The sequence below is a fragment of the Prunus persica genome, chromosome G5 (genome assembly GCF_000346465.2).
Source record: "Prunus persica cultivar Lovell chromosome G5, Prunus_persica_NCBIv2, whole genome shotgun sequence".
Lineage (NCBI taxonomy): Eukaryota > Viridiplantae > Streptophyta > Magnoliopsida > Rosales > Rosaceae > Prunus > Prunus persica.
Genome location: NC_034013.1, coordinates 13,459,770 through 13,476,821, shown reverse-complemented (window position 1 = coordinate 13,476,821; position 17,052 = coordinate 13,459,770). Strand labels below are relative to the sequence as shown.

At 37.5% G+C, this 17,052-nt stretch overlaps 4 protein-coding genes across 5 annotated transcripts; 3 read left to right on the top strand and 1 right to left on the bottom strand.

Annotated features, from left to right (window-relative positions):
* Positions 918–4,550, top strand: LOC18778048 (protein TAPETUM DETERMINANT 1). Its single transcript, XM_007210985.2, has 4 exons — positions 918–1,237; positions 1,990–2,261; positions 2,565–2,663; positions 3,682–4,550. The coding sequence occupies exons 2-4, from the start codon at positions 2,159–2,161 to the stop codon at positions 4,023–4,025; spliced, it is 546 nt and encodes a 181-aa protein (XP_007211047.1). The 5' UTR covers positions 918–1,237; positions 1,990–2,158; the 3' UTR covers positions 4,026–4,550.
* On the top strand, positions 6,854–9,522 carry LOC18776608 (glutamate-1-semialdehyde 2,1-aminomutase, chloroplastic). Its single transcript, XM_007211181.2, has 3 exons — positions 6,854–7,113; positions 7,624–7,797; positions 8,242–9,522. The coding sequence occupies exons 1-3, from the start codon at positions 6,928–6,930 to the stop codon at positions 9,307–9,309; spliced, it is 1,428 nt and encodes a 475-aa protein (XP_007211243.1). The 5' UTR covers positions 6,854–6,927; the 3' UTR covers positions 9,310–9,522.
* On the bottom strand, positions 10,170–12,326 carry LOC18776195 (membrane-anchored ubiquitin-fold protein 3). Of its 2 annotated transcripts, none has more exons than XM_007209714.2 (3): positions 11,903–12,326; positions 11,337–11,507; positions 10,170–10,553 (listed from the first exon to the last, which is right to left on the bottom strand). In XM_007209714.2, the coding sequence occupies exons 1-3, from the start codon at positions 12,030–12,032 to the stop codon at positions 10,498–10,500; spliced, it is 357 nt and encodes a 118-aa protein (XP_007209776.1). In that variant the 5' UTR covers positions 12,033–12,326; the 3' UTR covers positions 10,170–10,497. The 2 variants fall into 2 exon arrangements, with proteins under 2 accessions (XP_007209776.1, XP_020418906.1); XM_020563317.1 differs by lacking the exon at positions 10,170–10,553 and adding an exon at positions 10,571–10,979 and having other exon boundaries at positions 11,903–12,225.
* Positions 12,347–15,852, top strand: LOC18776283 (RNA pseudouridine synthase 7). Its single transcript, XM_007209267.2, has 12 exons — positions 12,347–12,538; positions 12,631–12,674; positions 12,752–12,829; positions 12,949–13,049; positions 13,215–13,302; positions 13,409–13,487; positions 13,609–13,691; positions 14,341–14,406; positions 14,489–14,545; positions 14,791–14,916; positions 15,252–15,448; positions 15,573–15,852. The coding sequence occupies exons 1-12, from the start codon at positions 12,448–12,450 to the stop codon at positions 15,673–15,675; spliced, it is 1,113 nt and encodes a 370-aa protein (XP_007209329.2). The 5' UTR covers positions 12,347–12,447; the 3' UTR covers positions 15,676–15,852.

The following is a 17,052-nucleotide window of genomic DNA, read 5'->3' as shown; positions in this document are numbered from 1 at the left end:
TCCCGTTACATCGTCTTTTCATTCTCTGAGTAATGTTGGGCTTTAGAATTATAGACACCCTCGAATTTCGCTAGGGTATTATAAATCTCATCATGAATTGGGCTTTGCTGGTGGAACTTTTCAAATTTTTAATAGGTTCGACCCAAAATTCAATAGATAAATTAGAAGTGGACTATCTATTTCGACCCAAAAGAAAGGTAGAAGTGTAGGTTTTGTTTTGGAGTGTTCATGGAAGTGTTAAAAACGCTTTTCTCAAAAGAGCTACAAAGGCTTTTGATTTTTCAGTGTATGGCAAAATATGTCTAGAAGCGTTTTTAGTGTTCTCTAAAAATGGTACTGGTACGTGTTTTTTCATGAAGTGCTTGGATTTTCTTACAACAGTATACTTTTAACAAAAATACTTACAAAAATCCTTCATATAAAAACATTTCCAAATAGACTCTTGAATTTAATAAAAAATTATATAAATTTGGATTTTAATGTAGGATCAATTTATTATGGAATAGTCTATAGGTTATATGTACTTGAATTCCTCAAATTAAGTATATTTATATAGTTTTCAAAACTACTTTAATTATTTATTTTTTCATATACAATTTTATTTTTTTAGGACATTCCCTATTGAAAGGAATAATAACATATTAAATGCACACACACTACACGAATGCTATGATTCAAACCGAAAATTTTTGCTGGAGCAATTGCTCCAAATCACTATACTAATGGATCATTTGCTATACAAAATCATTTATTCAAACTAGAATGAATTGTTTTAGTAGTCTGTTAGCAGCATACTAACCAGTCCATGTCCATTTACCGAAAAATACAAAATTTGACAATGTACATGGTCCTAATATTTTCACGAAAATGTCCATGTCCGTGTCCTAAAACATTAACAAGAACACACACGTGTACGAGCAAAATGGCAAATGTCATCCGTGTGGTCCCTGGACCCACATCATACCTGAACATTCCCCGCTAAATCGGATGAAAATTGCCTAATGATTCATTTTCCATCAGTTAACAGTTTAACAACCCCCACGTGTGCACTTTATTTAATTTTCCATGTAATCAAATAATAATCTCTCCCCAAAAAAATCCAAAAATCCAAAAAATAATTAATCAGTATATAATAATTACCTCTTGCCGCTTTTACCACTCACTCCAGACCCAGACCAGAGCACACGACTTCCCACCTTCCTCTTCGATCCACCAACTGCCAAAACCCTAATTACAGGTACGTATACGTGGCCTACATATATATATTATACTCGTATTGTGTATATCTGTGCCGGAGATGAGAACAATAAATGCGTATAGCAATTCGATCGGCTTTAGCGGATTGTGGTGTTTTGTCATTTAAAGCTTTCTACGATTTGCTCTGCCATTTTTGTCTCGCTCTTGGAGCTTCTGCAGTCTCTCTCTCTCTCTCCTTCTCTCTCTGCAAGAACCAACAATGTCTGCCTCTCTCTGCAACTTTGCTCTGTGTATGTTTGTGTGCTCTGTGTCCCTTGGTTATCCTGTACCGCTAGTACTACTATTTACAGTCTATTAAAACTCTCTCTCTCTTTTTCTTTCTCCTCTAATTTCGCTGCCTAAACTTTCCCGGAAAATCCCCATTTTCCCACACACGCATTGCCATTGCAGTTTTCAATTTGCACCGAAACGCATCCTTTTTCTGTGTTTATTTATGTTCAAAATCAAACACCACCACCTGCAATTCTGAACCTTCTGCTCTTCAAAACTTCAAATCGCCGTCGTTTTGCCTGTTGCATAGCCTATAATAAAGCCTAGCGTATAGCCTATAGCCTCATTAACCCCGTGAGCCTTTCCCACTTTATACGAAGTCAAATCTCAGCCCTCTCTCTCTCTCCTTCTCCAAATCGACGGTTATTCTTTCTTTGACTGATTGAGATCAATTGATTTTGATGTGATATAAATTCATCGGTTCCTTCAATCTCTCTCTCTCACTCTCTGTTTTCAATGCAGAGCTTTTAGCTTTTAGCTTCTGCTTATCGCCCAAGCTTGCAGTGGAAGGTTCAGCTTCAGCCTCTTCATATTCCAGGGCGGGCCAAGGTTTTCGACTCGCTCGTCAGCTCAGCGCTCACTCTCGCAACCGAGTTCGTTCTCAACTCAACTCACTCGTCCACTCAACGCGATGATGATGACTCGGCGAGTCGGTGTGGTCGTTACGTCGTCTTTACTCGTCTTCTTCGCAGTAGTGGCTGCAGTGCTGCTGTTCGCGCCTGCGTTTGACCATGGTACGTGTACGGACGCCTTTGGATCTTACTGGAGAAGATTTACGCACGCCACGATTTTCTCAGATTCCACATTCCTTTTGATTTTCGTTATTTAATTATTACTTTATTTTTTTTATATATTAAATCCGCTTTTATGTTTTTTGTTTTGTTTGTTCTTGGCATCTCTTTCACAAACACAAGGGGTCCATGTGTTTGTCTTTTCTGCATTTCAACATGATGACCAAATCCAATGATTAAGCATTTTCCTCTTTTTGAATTTTAATTTTTTTTTACGCATTTTAATTTTTGAATTTTGTTTTGCAGCTGTATTCATGAGCATCCGCCATGGTTCCATGGGTTCAAGCTCGTCTGGTGCAGGAAACAACACTCTCACTGCAACCCACCGCAAGCTTCTTCTTCGTGGTAAGAAATCAACCAATTAAATAAAAATTCTTGGCATTATTTAATTTAATTTAATTTCTTCAATTCGGTATCTATTGGACAATTGAAATGCATTTAGGTTTCTGGATTTATTATATTTTTTCTAAAATAGTGATGCTGAGAGCTGAGTGCTGGGAGGGACAACCAGAATTCGGTACCCATTTGCTCGCAAATGAATTTTGGTAGTCTTGGTCAGATGGGTGGGGTTGGGTGTCAGAGGTGCATGTCCTTTTGCTGGTTAAGGCTATGCTAACGTGCACCGTTAGCGCTTTGTCTTTGCCCCACAGGGCAACATTTGTTGTCCATATGGGCATCTTTTGAATGGGATCTCCATATCCCATCAAATTTTCATTCCTTGTTTTGGTACCCATTTGAAAATACACACTATTTTATGTACATGGCTACATGCTTGCTTTGGTGTCTATAAATAATTTCTTGAAATTTGTGTGCATAAAGCCCAATTGGGTGCATAAATTTGCCCGAATTCAATTTGCAAGCTGGCTGCCAATTTTATTTTTTGCATACAATGAATTTCAATTGCACCTTGTCTCTTTTTTTCTTTCTGTAAGTGGCTGTTTGACAGATGGAAATGTCACTCTATAAGTGAAAAGGTATGTTGACTAAAAGCGCTTTACTTTTTTCTTGAATGTTAATTTTCCAATACCCAAAAGTTAAGCCTAGATGATACAATGAAAGCAAAGCAGAAGCTTCATGGTCCCATCCCATCCCATCTCTCTCCATATTTTAGCCTTTTTGGGGTTTAGATTTGTTTGTTTTCACTTTTCATGTATTATTCCTGTGAATCACCTATCAAAAGTGTGTTTTGTCTGGAGATGCCCTCCCTCCCCGCCAGCCCTATTGGAAGGCTTGGTCGGTTTGCATTGTATTGTCTAATTGGATGCACAGCACCCTAATTTCAATGCCTAAACACCCTTTTTTATTCTTTTTCTTTCTTTAATTTTGTTTTGTTTTTAATTGTGTTTTGCTTTTAATTGTTCAGCGACAGAAATGGACGAACCAAACAGAATTCCAGGAGAAAAGTGTAGCAAGGCAGACATAGTGATAAACCAGGGTCCCACGGGCCCACTGCCAAGTGGTATTCCCACCTACACCGTTGAGATCATGAACGTGTGTGCCAGCGGCTGTGATATCTCTCGCATCCACCTCACCTGTGGTTGGTTCAGCTCGGCTCGGCTTGTGAACCCTAGGATCTTCAAGCGCCTTCACTACAACGACTGCCTTGTGAACGATGGCAAGCCTCTGGTCAATGGCGGTACACTGTCCTTTCAATACGCCAATACTTTTCTCTACCACCTCTCAGTTTCCTCCGTTTCATGCTCTTAATATCTCAATATTAGCAAAAGATCACCTTACTATAATATCACACGACATGACAACAACAAAAACGACAATTATATAAAGCACCTAAAGCAGGATTTAGTATAGCTAAGCTAGTTTGAGCTTTCCTAAGAGACCTATTTTGCCCTTCTCTGTTTTTGGATGGTTTCAACTCTTTTCTGGGATTTGTGTACCTGAAATGGTGTTTTGGGTGGTGGATTGGCTGAAGATGGATTAGGGTAGAAATGCATGGTGACAGAGAGAGACTTGGCTGGGCCTGAACTTCAAATTGAGTTTTTGACATGTTTTGGGTTTCTCTCCTGTGTATATAGTAATATACTATAGACTATAGTATAGGATATGGTTTACTGTCATTACTTTGTTGGAGATGCAAAAGCTCAAATGTGATATTAAAGGAATATTCCTTTTGGTATAATGTTTCTAAAAAATATGGGGCAAAGAGATTTATTGCTGACACCGATCTGCTCTGTCTAGCTTGTCATCTTTGGTTTTTTCCATACATAATATCAAAGGCCATTTACCCTTCAAACGACATGTTCACATATTCGTAATCAATTTTTTTATATAAAAATAGTTGGTTTTCAATTACAATTTATGGATTATCTTGCGTTTACTTAATCATTTAGGAATGAAAATACAAGTGCGGTTCACATAATATTAGAAACTCAACTTCTGATTTTGTAAGAATTAAACTCTTGGCTAGTACGGATGCTATTCTTATTATTGGAAAAGCAACTCATCATGAGTACATTATTGAGAACAATAAAATTTTAATAATTAAATTAGTTTCAATTCTAATTTAGGTGAATTAATATATAACTTCAATGGAAATTCAAAATGACTCCTCAATCAAACTCATGTTCAAATTAATTATTACTCACTCGATTATAGAGTAATAAACATGCTATAAGTCAAATTCTTTTTCTAATGTTGGATGCGAAATCAACAATAGAGATAAGATCTATAAGATTTGTGCATCATTATGTTAGTACATAGCGTTGTATAAAAAACATTACCACATTTTCAATCTAACAAATAGGATTTCTTTTGACAAACAATATATAAATTACTTTTCCTGATGCTAAGTATTACGTCCACACAAATGATTTTTTCCTACAAATTAATCAAAATTGTTGACAAAACAATATTTGCTTTTGCATAATGTTACAGCCTATTTTGAGAATTGATTAAACAATCCACTCAGTTTCAAGATTGAAAATAAGAATTGCAATTTCACCAAATATCTCGGAAGAACAAAATTAAAGTAAAAATACCTACTACTTCTTGAATTGAATTTTTTAATTATCCGTTCCTAAATTGAAAATAAGTTGATTAAACAGTCTACTAACATGGTTAGATAGCAATTGGGATGTAATGTTGGAACTCAAAAGAAATTGAAAGTTTGAAGCTATTGAACTTGAAAACTGGAAAATACTCATGAAACAATATTACAATTGAAATAGAATTGATCTACACTGCACGTTAAACACTAAATCAACTTGTACAGATTTTGTGGAATTAAACGAAAGCAACGAAACACTTCTAACTGTGATGAACGACCTTAATCACCACTCCTACAAACTAGGAATCCTCATTGACTTGGACTCTGAGTTACCAAGTCAGCTTTATTTAATTAAGACTTAAATATCGTGGTCATCAAAGAAGCACCAGATACTGACACTTTCCACAACTGAAGCTGAATTTGTGGCACTAGCTTCAAACTCTTGTCAAGCTGTTTGGCTTAGAAAGATGTTCAAAGTACTTGGAAATGAGCAAAAGGGTCAAAAAATCATCTATTGTGCATCAAGCTGTTAAGGAAACCAGTTATGCATGGAAGGAGTAAACATATTTATGTTCGCTTCCATTTTCTAAGAGATTTGTGCAAGGATGGAAAGATTGAATTGCAGTATTGCAAGAGGAGAGAACACATTGCAGATATTATGACCACGCCATTAAAGCAACCTACGTTCAAGAAGCTGAGGAACATGCTTGGAGTTTTCTCAGTTTGACGTATTGATAAAGGAGAAGCTGCAGATTAATAAGACTATGTGGTGGTCAACAAATCCTAAACTATTTTCAGCATAAATTAGTTTAAGGGAGGATGTTAAGAGTTATTTAGTTATGTTTAATTAAGTTTTAATTAAATAAAGCCAACTTGGTAACTTAGAGTACAAGAATCCACTCAAATTGAAAATTGAAAATAAGAATTGCAATTTCACCAAATCTCTCAGGAGAACAAAATTAAAGTAAAAATACCTACTTTCTTGAATTGAATTTTTTTTTATTCTGTGTTCCTAAATTGAAAATAAGTCGATTAAACAGTCTACTAACATTGTTAGATTCCTCCAATATTTTGTTCCTTAACATTTAATTTCCTCCAATATTTCTATTTGTGGACATGAGGTAGCAATTGAGATGGAAATTAAGAAGTTTCAGGGCGGTGTTGAATACTCTACTAAAATTGAAATCAATAACAAACTAGCATCTCACATTTTGATGTCAAAGTATTCAGCATTGGGAGAAAGAAAATGAAAAGTACACAAAATATTCATTTCCAATGCCATGCCAGAATTGTGATTAGTAGGAAAAATGTTGTCACAATGTATATGTGCATTGGATGGTCAAGCCCCAATAATGCAATATTTTATTTTCATTCACCTTATGTTTTATTACCAAGAAATACGTCAGGCGGCTCAGAGTCAGGCCCAACTCTGTTGACTTTCAATAAATGCCCGACCCGACCCGTTATAACCCGAACCCGGCCCACATGGCTTGCATCTTCTATGTAATCCGTAGTCTAAGGTCGTGGTCTCACTCGTACGTACACTTATCTTCTTCTTGACCGAAATAGCTCCAGCAAGAGAGAGACAGAGTGCTTGGAGCAATCATGGCTAACACAATCCCTGGGGTAGCTGTAGGGCTGTCCCGCTCAACTCCGAAGCTTTCTCAGAGACCCAGTTCACGATTTTCGCAATCGTCTCGGCGTTTTTGCACTGTCAAAATGGCCGTCTCTCTCGACGAGAAGAAGAGTTTCACCCTCGAGAAATCTGAGCAGGCTTTCAAAGCCGCCAAGGTACAGTTTCCATCTTGTCTAAATCTCTTTTCTTTTCCAATAGTTGTTAAGGATTTTGAGTGAGGTGGGATATAGATTCGTAGTGATCCGTTAGGAATATGAGAAAGATAAGTAGAGAAGCTGGAATCTTGGGATTGATTTGTAATGGTGAGTTTTAGTTGATTTGGAGATGTGGGTTTGGCTTAGAAATATTGGAATTTCTGTGTTTTGTGATTACAGGTGAATATATTTGATGTTGCAACTGAAGCTTTAGTCTTGATGATGTTTTAACAAGCGTGGGAATTTGAATTTGGGTTATCCAATTCCAGTTTGTTTAAGGTTCTGATTGCTGACGATGAAATTCAAATCTTTTAGTCATTGAAACGTGGGATCCGAACTCAAATGGTTATGTTGAGTTGCTATATTTTAGGATATGTGTCATTTTAACTTTTTCTACATCAGATGTTGAATAGAAGAAATTGCTTCAAAATCTGTTATTGCTTGCTGACACAACTTTTTTTGTTGTTGTAGGAGTTGATGCCTGGAGGTGTGAATTCCCCCGTACGTGCCTTTAAGTCTGTTGGCGGACAACCTATTGTGATTGATTCTGTCAAGGGCTCTCACATGTGGGACATAGATGGCAATGAGTATATTGATTATGTGGGTTCCTGGGGACCTGCGATAATCGGTCACGCGGATGACAAGGTATTATTCTCTGTTCTTGTAATCTATTATGAATTTCACTTGCTTCTGTTGACAGTCTTGATCCAAGGATCAATTCACATTGTTTCTGTTATTGTTTTGGAGAATAGAACTGACTTATTTCTTTCCTTCTCTCATTATATTTTTCCACTGAGTTTTGTATTACATATATGTAATATAGTTTCTCTAATACCACATACGCATTTCTCCCAAAGGAGTTATATATTTTAGGACAATGATGTAGGCACCTCATTTTTTGTTAAGGAGAATCGCCCATGATAAGTCCTTAATAAGGCTAGCACATAGGCATCTCAAGTTAAAAATCCCTCTCCCGGACAGAATAGAAAGATCAAAAAGAATTGACTGTTAATCTTCACCTTGTCAATTCGTAGTAGCAAAGATAGTTATTATATAACTCAATTATCTTGGATTAACACTTACTTTCAGGTACTTGCAGCTCTGGCTGAAACAATGAAGAAAGGAACAAGCTTTGGTGCACCTTGTCTTCTAGAGAATGTTCTTGCAGAAATGGTGATCTCCGCTGTTCCAAGCATAGAAATGGTCCGATTTGTCAACTCAGGCACAGAAGCATGCATGGGTGTGCTCCGCCTGGCTCGTGCATACACTAGCCGACCAAAGATCATTAAGTTTGAGGGCTGTTACCATGGCCATGCCGATCCATTCCTTGTCAAGGCTGGTAGTGGAGTGGCCACATTAGGACTTCCAGACTCACCAGGTGTTCCTAAAGCAGCCACTATTGATACTCTAACGGCCCCCTACAATGACTTGTCGGCAGTGGAAGCGCTTTTTGAAAGTCACAAAGGAGAAATAGCAGGAATCATCCTTGAACCTGTTGTTGGGAACTCTGGCTTCATTGTTCCTAAATCTGATTTCCTTAATGGCATACGCAAACTCACCAAAGAACATGGCGCTCTCCTCATTTTTGATGAAGTGATGACTGGATTCCGTTTGTCTTATGGTGGAGCACAGGAGTATTTTGGCATTACTCCTGATTTAACAACACTTGGAAAGATCATTGGTGGTGGCCTGCCAGTTGGTGCATATGGTGGAAGGAGGGAGATAATGGAAATTGTGGCACCAGCAGGACCAATGTACCAGGCTGGGACCTTGAGTGGAAATCCATTAGCGATGACTGCTGGGATTCATACCCTTAAGAGGTTGAAGGAGCCAGGAAGTTACGAATACCTGAATAAGATCACAAGTGAACTCATTCAAGGTATAATAGAGTCTGGGAAGAGGGCTGGGCATGCAATATGTGGTGGGTATATAAGCGGGATGTTTGGTTTTTTCTTCACTGAAGGGCCTGTCTACAACTTTGATGACGCGAAAAAGAGTGACACCACAAAGTTTGCAAAGTTTTACAGGGGACTACTGGAGGAAGGCGTATACCTTGCTCCTTCCCAGTTTGAGGCTGGGTTTACAAGCTTGGCTCATACTCATGAAGACATCCAAAATACGATAGCCGCTGCAGATAGAGTTTTTAGGCAGATTTAGAAAAATCCATTGTTTCTCTGTACTATTATTTTCTTTGATTTCCCCTGTTGCAGGATTGCCAAATTTGTGGTGACCTTGAGAGAGTCGATTTGTTTGTCATCTTCGATCAGAATCCGAGGCTTTGTTATTTGAAGTTTTTGTACTTTAGTAGCTGTTGAGTGTAGTATCTGATCTTAAGCTAGTATACAATCTCGGAAATTTCTTTGTTCTCAACCGGTTTCTGTACCCTCTGTTTCTCTTTACCTTGACACATGGTTATCTTGTAGACTATCTAGAATTACAACAGATTATATTACACAAGAGGCTTGCGAATTGCCCTCCTAACTCAATCGTTCATTCATGGAAGCATGGTCCTTGTTCACGAGATATGAACTCGAAACCTCCTCCAATAAAGATGGTGAAAATTAGAGAGTAAGTTTCAAGTCAACACTTGATGTTTCTTTAAATGAAGATTAGAACAAAACCTTTGATCCACTTGTCAACAAAGTTATGCAGAATTTATGTTCAATTGAGTAAGAGAATACTCGCTGGATCTTACTTTAAGAAAAAAAAAAATTTAACATCCATAAAAAAGAAATTTATAGAACTAGACAACTACTATACTTGATTTTTCAGATTATGTATTTCACTTATTCAATCCGTAGTTTATGGTCGTGGTCTTGTTCGAACGAACAAGAAAGAGAGCAGGTTTTTCTCAATCGTTAGGACGTTTTTGCATGCAGTGTCAAAATGGACGTTGGTGATCCAAATATGCATCTGCACTAGTTGATGCAAATTCCACTTCAGAAATTTCATCCTGCAATGTTACGCTACTGTCCTAGTCTACCACTCAGACAAACACAGCATAAACACATTGCTCCTTGTAGTTGAACTGTGGATCTTTGCATTAATAAGGTCTATACAGCTTTGTATTACTGCTACAATCATCCAAGCAAACCTATAGGACAAGACACAGGAAAAGGCACATAACAAATGGATAGATGAACAAAAGAAAAAGCAATCTGTGATGGTGGAAGACAAAAGCCTTGCAACTATTGAAATCACCAACAACATGGTTTTCTGTACACACATCACAACTTGTACACATTGGTGCTGCAAGAAAAATGAACAAACGTATGCCCGGAGATGGTTACTGTAGCCAAATCATTCATTCCCAAGTCATCAGATCCCAACATCAAACAGTTTCTTTCACAATATGGAACAGGAGCAGACAACTTTCCGGGGCAAATCATCAACCTTCTTTTCTGTTCAGAATAACCATGACAAGCTTTTCAGAAACCTCAAGCTTATAAAATCAAATGTGGAGGGCAACAAAACTTCACTTAATTAATCCCATTCCAAATTAGTTTTGCCATTTATAACTATTAGGATCAGTAAAACCCACGTTGTTACTTTTTGAGTGAAAAACTTCCAAACAAATAGCAGTAACCAACAAGGATGGTTTTAATATATGCATCCCTCCATTCTTGGGAAGTTAATTGTTCTTCCTAAGGGAAGACATAGTAAGGTCATAAACAAAATGGCTCTCTCCTATTGACGGTTGTCTTCATTATAAGCCTTTCTTTAATCTCAAATCTTTTCTGATCTTAGGTTGCTCCCCTTTCACAGACAGTATACACGCCATTAATAACAATGAATTGCTGGAGTAAACACCATAGAAGATATATCTCCTGTTGAAGGAAACGAGAGAAAGCAAACTTCTCATAGGCTCAAACCAAATGCTAATAAGTAATGACAACGTCCACATGACAAACTTTTTGTACCAGTTAGTTTCCTAGTTGATTGTTGAACAATGGTTCAAAAGTTTTAAGAGGAATTTACAATTAAATTCTCCAGGCATAAAGGCTGCAATAAACAAGCCAGTGCACAATTCACCCAAAATCAATGTTCAGAAGTATATGATATAACAACATCGAATTCATTTATAGATATCAAATTTAACTCTGAAAACAGCACAAGATTAAGTAGTCTTTGCAACCCACAAGCAACGAAACTTTCTGAGATTTAGATCATAATGGAAATCTTACCTGTTTTAGCCTTTTCTATAGCTGGCTGTACAACAACATGCATTATGATAACTCCCCCACCAACATCACCAAAAGGTAATTTGCATTGACCCACTGTCTTGTTGTTTTCCAAAATTTTGCCAAAACTCATCAGTTTCACTTCATTAGCTGTCTTGGGTGTCATAGTTTTGCCTATACAAAAATCAAAAGGGCATCTCAAGAAAATCAAAACTAGATAAACAAAGGATGGAAAAACAGAGAATTCATATGGGGAAAAAAAGGGAGTCAAAGTAATAAATTTGTAACTATACTCACAAAAAATACCAATTCCACAATAAGTGAGACTCAAAATTGTTTTGGGTTGTTCTAATTATTAGAAAATTAGCTTAAGATTCAATTAAAAAGGCTCTTTCAAAAGCTCCTAAAATTTTGATTGCCCAAAACTGAAACTTCAAACTTAGATTGACATAAAAATCCAAATCAACATCAAAATTCCAAATTGGAAACACAATGAAATTGACAAGCATAATAGCAAACAAATTCACAAAGAAATTAAGTACTAAGAAACAGCAAGTTGCAAGACAAACCTTTGGGCCAATCGGAGACGACCCTCTGCTTAAGCATATCAACGGTGGAGGCCGATGAGTAGCTGAACGGCCCAATATCGGAACCATCATACAACCTGAACTTTATGTCCACCAAATCCTCCTCCGGCATCTCTCCCCGTCAAGCTTTTGACTTTCGACTTTTCACCTATCCACCGACTGATTGCTTCCACGTGGCAACGTGGCACTCTGGCACTCTGGCACTTCTGAAGCCCGACCCTTTTCCTTTCGCGTAGCAGACGATCAGCCTAAGCAATTCTGAGACTCTTCTTCTTCTTGTATTTCTTTCTTCTACGGAGGTTGAAGGTTGGTGCTTCTTGTTGGGGGTGAGCTGCTGAAGAAGAAAAAGTGTTGCCAAAGCTGACTACGACGTCGTTCGAGGTCAAAAGATCGATAGTATGAAAGCGACATAATTTCTAATCCTAAATCCGCCTGCGGGGGCCCAGACGACGTCGTTTTAGGGCGGTTTGGGCGCTAGGGCTGTGATTCTCTTGCAAAAGCAATTTTTTTGATAATAAAGCCGAAAAATGAAGAGGAAGTTGGAAGAAGAGAACATGGAGATCGTCTGGCAAACCCCAGCCAACCCTCCACACCGACTAGATTACATCTTTCGCAACGGTAACTTCTGGGTTCGAAAGCTGTTTCATTTCTTTGTAAAATATTAACAGTAATTGAAAGAAAGCATTTTTATTTTGGCGGGAATGTTGCAGGGAGGCGCCATGTGAGACCCTACTACTTCGAGTTCATCGCTCATGTAAGCCAATCTGCTTAATTTGGGAATGTGATTAGTTGAGTGTGATTAAACCCTAATTCTGTGCTACTGGGTTTTAGGTTAAGAATCGCTGGGCGGGGAAGACCATTGTTGACTTGTTCACTGATGAGTTTAAAGGCCGGTCTCATGATTACTATGTAAGAGTTTTGATGTTTTTTTAATAAAGAAAATTGCTTTGTATTTTAATTAAATGTTTTAGTGACAATTTACTCCAAGTTTTACTCTGCATATTGTTATGGATTGTGATGCATTGCAGGTTAGCGCAGTGAAATGTGGAAGGATACGAGTTGATGGAGAGATGGTGCCAGTTTCCTACATAGTTAAAACGTCAGAGAAGATAAGCCACTTCCTGCACAGGTCTGTGGTTTTCTTGTAGTCGATTCCTTTAACTCTGCTTGCTTTATCTTTTTTTTCAATTTGTTTTCTGTGTACTTATGATCTTTTTCTTAATTGGGTGATTGATTCAAATCTCTATTTCAAAGTTGTCGAGCTACCAATTAATGTGGTAAGGGTTGTTTGTAGGCATGAACCACCAGTGTTGACTTCGGATGTGTTGATTCTCCAAAAAGAACCAGATGTGGTTACTGTTTGTAAACCTGCATCTATTCCGGTTAGTAGGATTATGACATATTTGCCTAGCGGGTGAGGAACATTTTTCTCATCTCCCACAACCTGATTATGGAGTCTTATGCCTGTTAGTTTCTTCTGTTATCTAGGTGCATCCGTGTGGTCAATATCGTAAGAATACCGTTGTTGGCATCCTTGAGGCGGAGCATGGCTTGGCACCTCTATTTCGTAACCTAACTTTCACGCAAATATTATACTTCTGGCAGCATGTATTTTGAAGTTACATATGATATTTTCAAATGGAGTCTTTATTTGCTTCATTATATTTTCCTTGATATGATCATGCCAGCGGTCCATCGACTAGATCGTCTTGTCTCAGGACTCCTTATCTTGGCCAGAAGTGCTTCAAAAGCTGACTTTTTTAGGCAACAGGTAAGCTTTCATCTATAAAATTTGATTATATGATACTTGAACAAACAATGTATTAGTTAAATTTTCCGTAAACTAAGTCATCACATGGCCGTGGAATATCACAACCAAAGCCTGTGTATTATGGTAGCAGAAATTTATGGTGATTTGGTTTCTGTCACACTACAATTAGGGTTTAAAATATACTTATGTAATTGGATATAGTCCAATTAGGGTTTCTATCATAACTAAACCCTTACAGTTCGATATAGTCCAGGAGCTACATGCATTACAGGGGTACACTTTTGTAATTGGTTATGTGCTACATGTCAGAGATAAAGTATACTGATCTCTTTAGTTTTATCATGCTAGGCAAAATCATAAAGCCCATCACTTGTCTTTTATATCTGGTCCACATGACTACTTGCATATAGATAAGCCTGGGTTTTCCCAATTATTTGACTGGTAATATTCAGGATTGTCTAAGAAGTGGCATTGGTTGCATGCACATCACGCTTTGTGGATATTCAAGAAATCAGTTTTTCTTGTTCCACTGTTTTTTGTAGATATTCAAGAGTTCTGTTTTGATGACTTATTTAAGCATTGTGTTCTTTTCATGCTTTGTGGATAAGAAAGTTCTTAATTTTTTGAAGTCAAAATGAAATTGTTGCAGATTGAGGGAGGGATGATCAAGAAACAGTACATTGCAAGAGTTGCTGGGGAATTTCCTGAGCAGGAGGTTTACTTTTGTTAAAGCTGGTTGTTAAAAATGCTTCTCTTAATGTTAGGATTGACAGATTATTTTTTTCTCTCTCTCCCAGCAAGTTGTAGATGCTAACATAAATCATAATGCTCGAGAACAAAGGAGCACAGCAGAGGTGGGTTAATGTGTGCATGATGCTACTAGTTGCTGTTTAAACCATAGGATCTTTGAGTTTGTTTTTGTAGCCTTCTCTGTGATTGTTGTTGGTGAGGTTGCTTGTTTGCAACTTCCTGCCTTGTGTTTTTACGCATTGCGAACTGGTCTCTTACAATTTCGGATGGACCAACTAGACTAGTGACGACATGACATTGATAGCCTCTATGAACAATACTGAACAATAGCCATCTCTCGTTTATGCAGGTTGGTGCTTGTGGTGATACTACTCCCATAAAGGGGAAGACTGCTTGTACAAAGTTTACTAGACTCAGTACTAATGGAGTTCATAGCCTTGTCTTGTGTGAACCAGTCACTGGCCGAACTCATCAGGTAATTAAATGCCTGATAATTATATGGGTGATGTAACACAACCTTTTTTTAAAAGGTTGCTATTGGAAAACGAATATTTTCTCCCTTTTTAATTCTGTACTGTAAGTGTGCAAAATGCATCGTATGCTTTTCTTTTTGGTTCTCTTTGGTAATTTTCATTCTCAATTTAATTGAGTGAAACTTTGCTATGCTTATTCTTTTGATGACTCTACTTTTCATTTTGTTTTCTGAATTTTCCACATCTTCTAAAGACATATAGCTCTGCATTTTCATTCTTATTGATCTGAAGCAAAGATTTGGATTACCTAAATGATCTCCCCTTTTCTGTGATGTAGATACGTGTACATTTGCAACATGCAGGCTATCCAATAGCCAATGACTTGCTTTACCTGTCCAAACATGTTAATGATCGCTCAGCATCGATCCTGGCATCTGATTTTTGCGAAAATTTATCCACCGAACATGTAGATTCCAATGAAGATTTCAGCATCGATCCCATGTGTACAAATTGTCCAGATTTGGTTCCAAAAGGGTAAAAATTGTCGTTCTTCGTGTGCAGTCTTCATGAATATTCTTTGATGCATATGATGTAACCATATAAAATCCGATACCGACTGTTTTCAACTTCCATTTGATGAATGTGATTATAATTGCAGATACAATGTTCATGAAGAGGCTCTGTGGCTACACTGTGTTCGATATTCTGCACCTGGATGGACTTATGAATGCCCATATCCGGATTGGGCATCACTCAGCTAGTTATCCTCATAACATGTTGTAATTTTCTTACGTTTTTGTATTCTTCATTATCATAGCCCCTTTTGAGAAAAATGTAATGCCCTGTGCAATCAATTTTGTGAAAAGCTGCACGCAAAAGCAGTTTTGGCTGGTAAATTTATTATTTCGAACTTAAAAAAGATTGAAGTGTCTTAACAATCCAGCATGTCAAAATTTCCCTATCGGATAACACTGCGTGGTCTAAAACTCCATGTAACTCAAGCACATTGAACAAGTTGACCAGAAAAAAGCATAAGAATCTTTAGCAAAATGGGAAAAAGGAACAATCAAACAAAAAGCACAAGAAGATATTAACCTTTTATAATTGGAGGAACCCTAACCTTTTATAATTGAACAAACTGTGACTTCAGGCTTTCAAAGGAATTTGAAGTAGTAGTGGGTTACTTTATTTCATCACCATCACCTCATGCATGCACAGTCATGGTAGGGTCAAGCGTGGGAACCTAAACTTTAGGCATGCTCATTTTGAAAATGACCTTACCTGATTTCCGTACATTTTATACACCTTCCAAGAAACAACATCAACAAATAACAAAACCGTGCAATACTGAAGCGATTACATTTTTCTAATCATATTAGCTGATTTATAATAAACTGATTATTAACATATCAACTGCTACATAATATGATTAACTATGCAATTAAAACGAGTTACGTCGTTAGTTTGCGTTGAGTCAGCTTGTCATCCAGCTTCTTATGAAGAGAAAAACTGAATTGCTACAGGAAGGGGGATTCGAACTCGGGTGCAATGGGGACGGACTCCCTACCTTGGCCAATTGGCCTATGGTGGAAACCGAATAGTATTGAGAAAACGTGAAAAAAGATATCTATGCATGCATAAACTATAGGGTGATTAATTACTAAACAGGAGTCCAAGAGATTGTGGTCACTCACCGTTGGATATTAATCTAATAGTTCAAAAAAGTTTCTTAAAAGGAGTTCAAGATTGAGTGAACCGTTGAATTTACATCCAACGGTGAGTGACCACAAATTTCTTGGACTCCTGTGGTCCAAGAGATCGGGACTGTAGGTATATAATAGATGCATAAGCTTTTGCCCTGAACCACAAGTTCAAAACCGAATCCCCCCCAACTTCTTAAAAAGGAGAGTTATCATCAGGGAATGTAGCTACCATAAGAATGTTATTAATCCACCCGAATTAACATGAAAAAGTTGACATATACTATATTTATTTATCTATATGGATGATGGTCGTACTTAGAAGCAATCCCTAATTTGTGGTGCAAGCAAGGTGACCTAAATCTTTTCTTATATGGATGAAAATCTGATCAGGCTGACTCAAACTTCACTCACAGTGACAGAATAACAAAACATAAA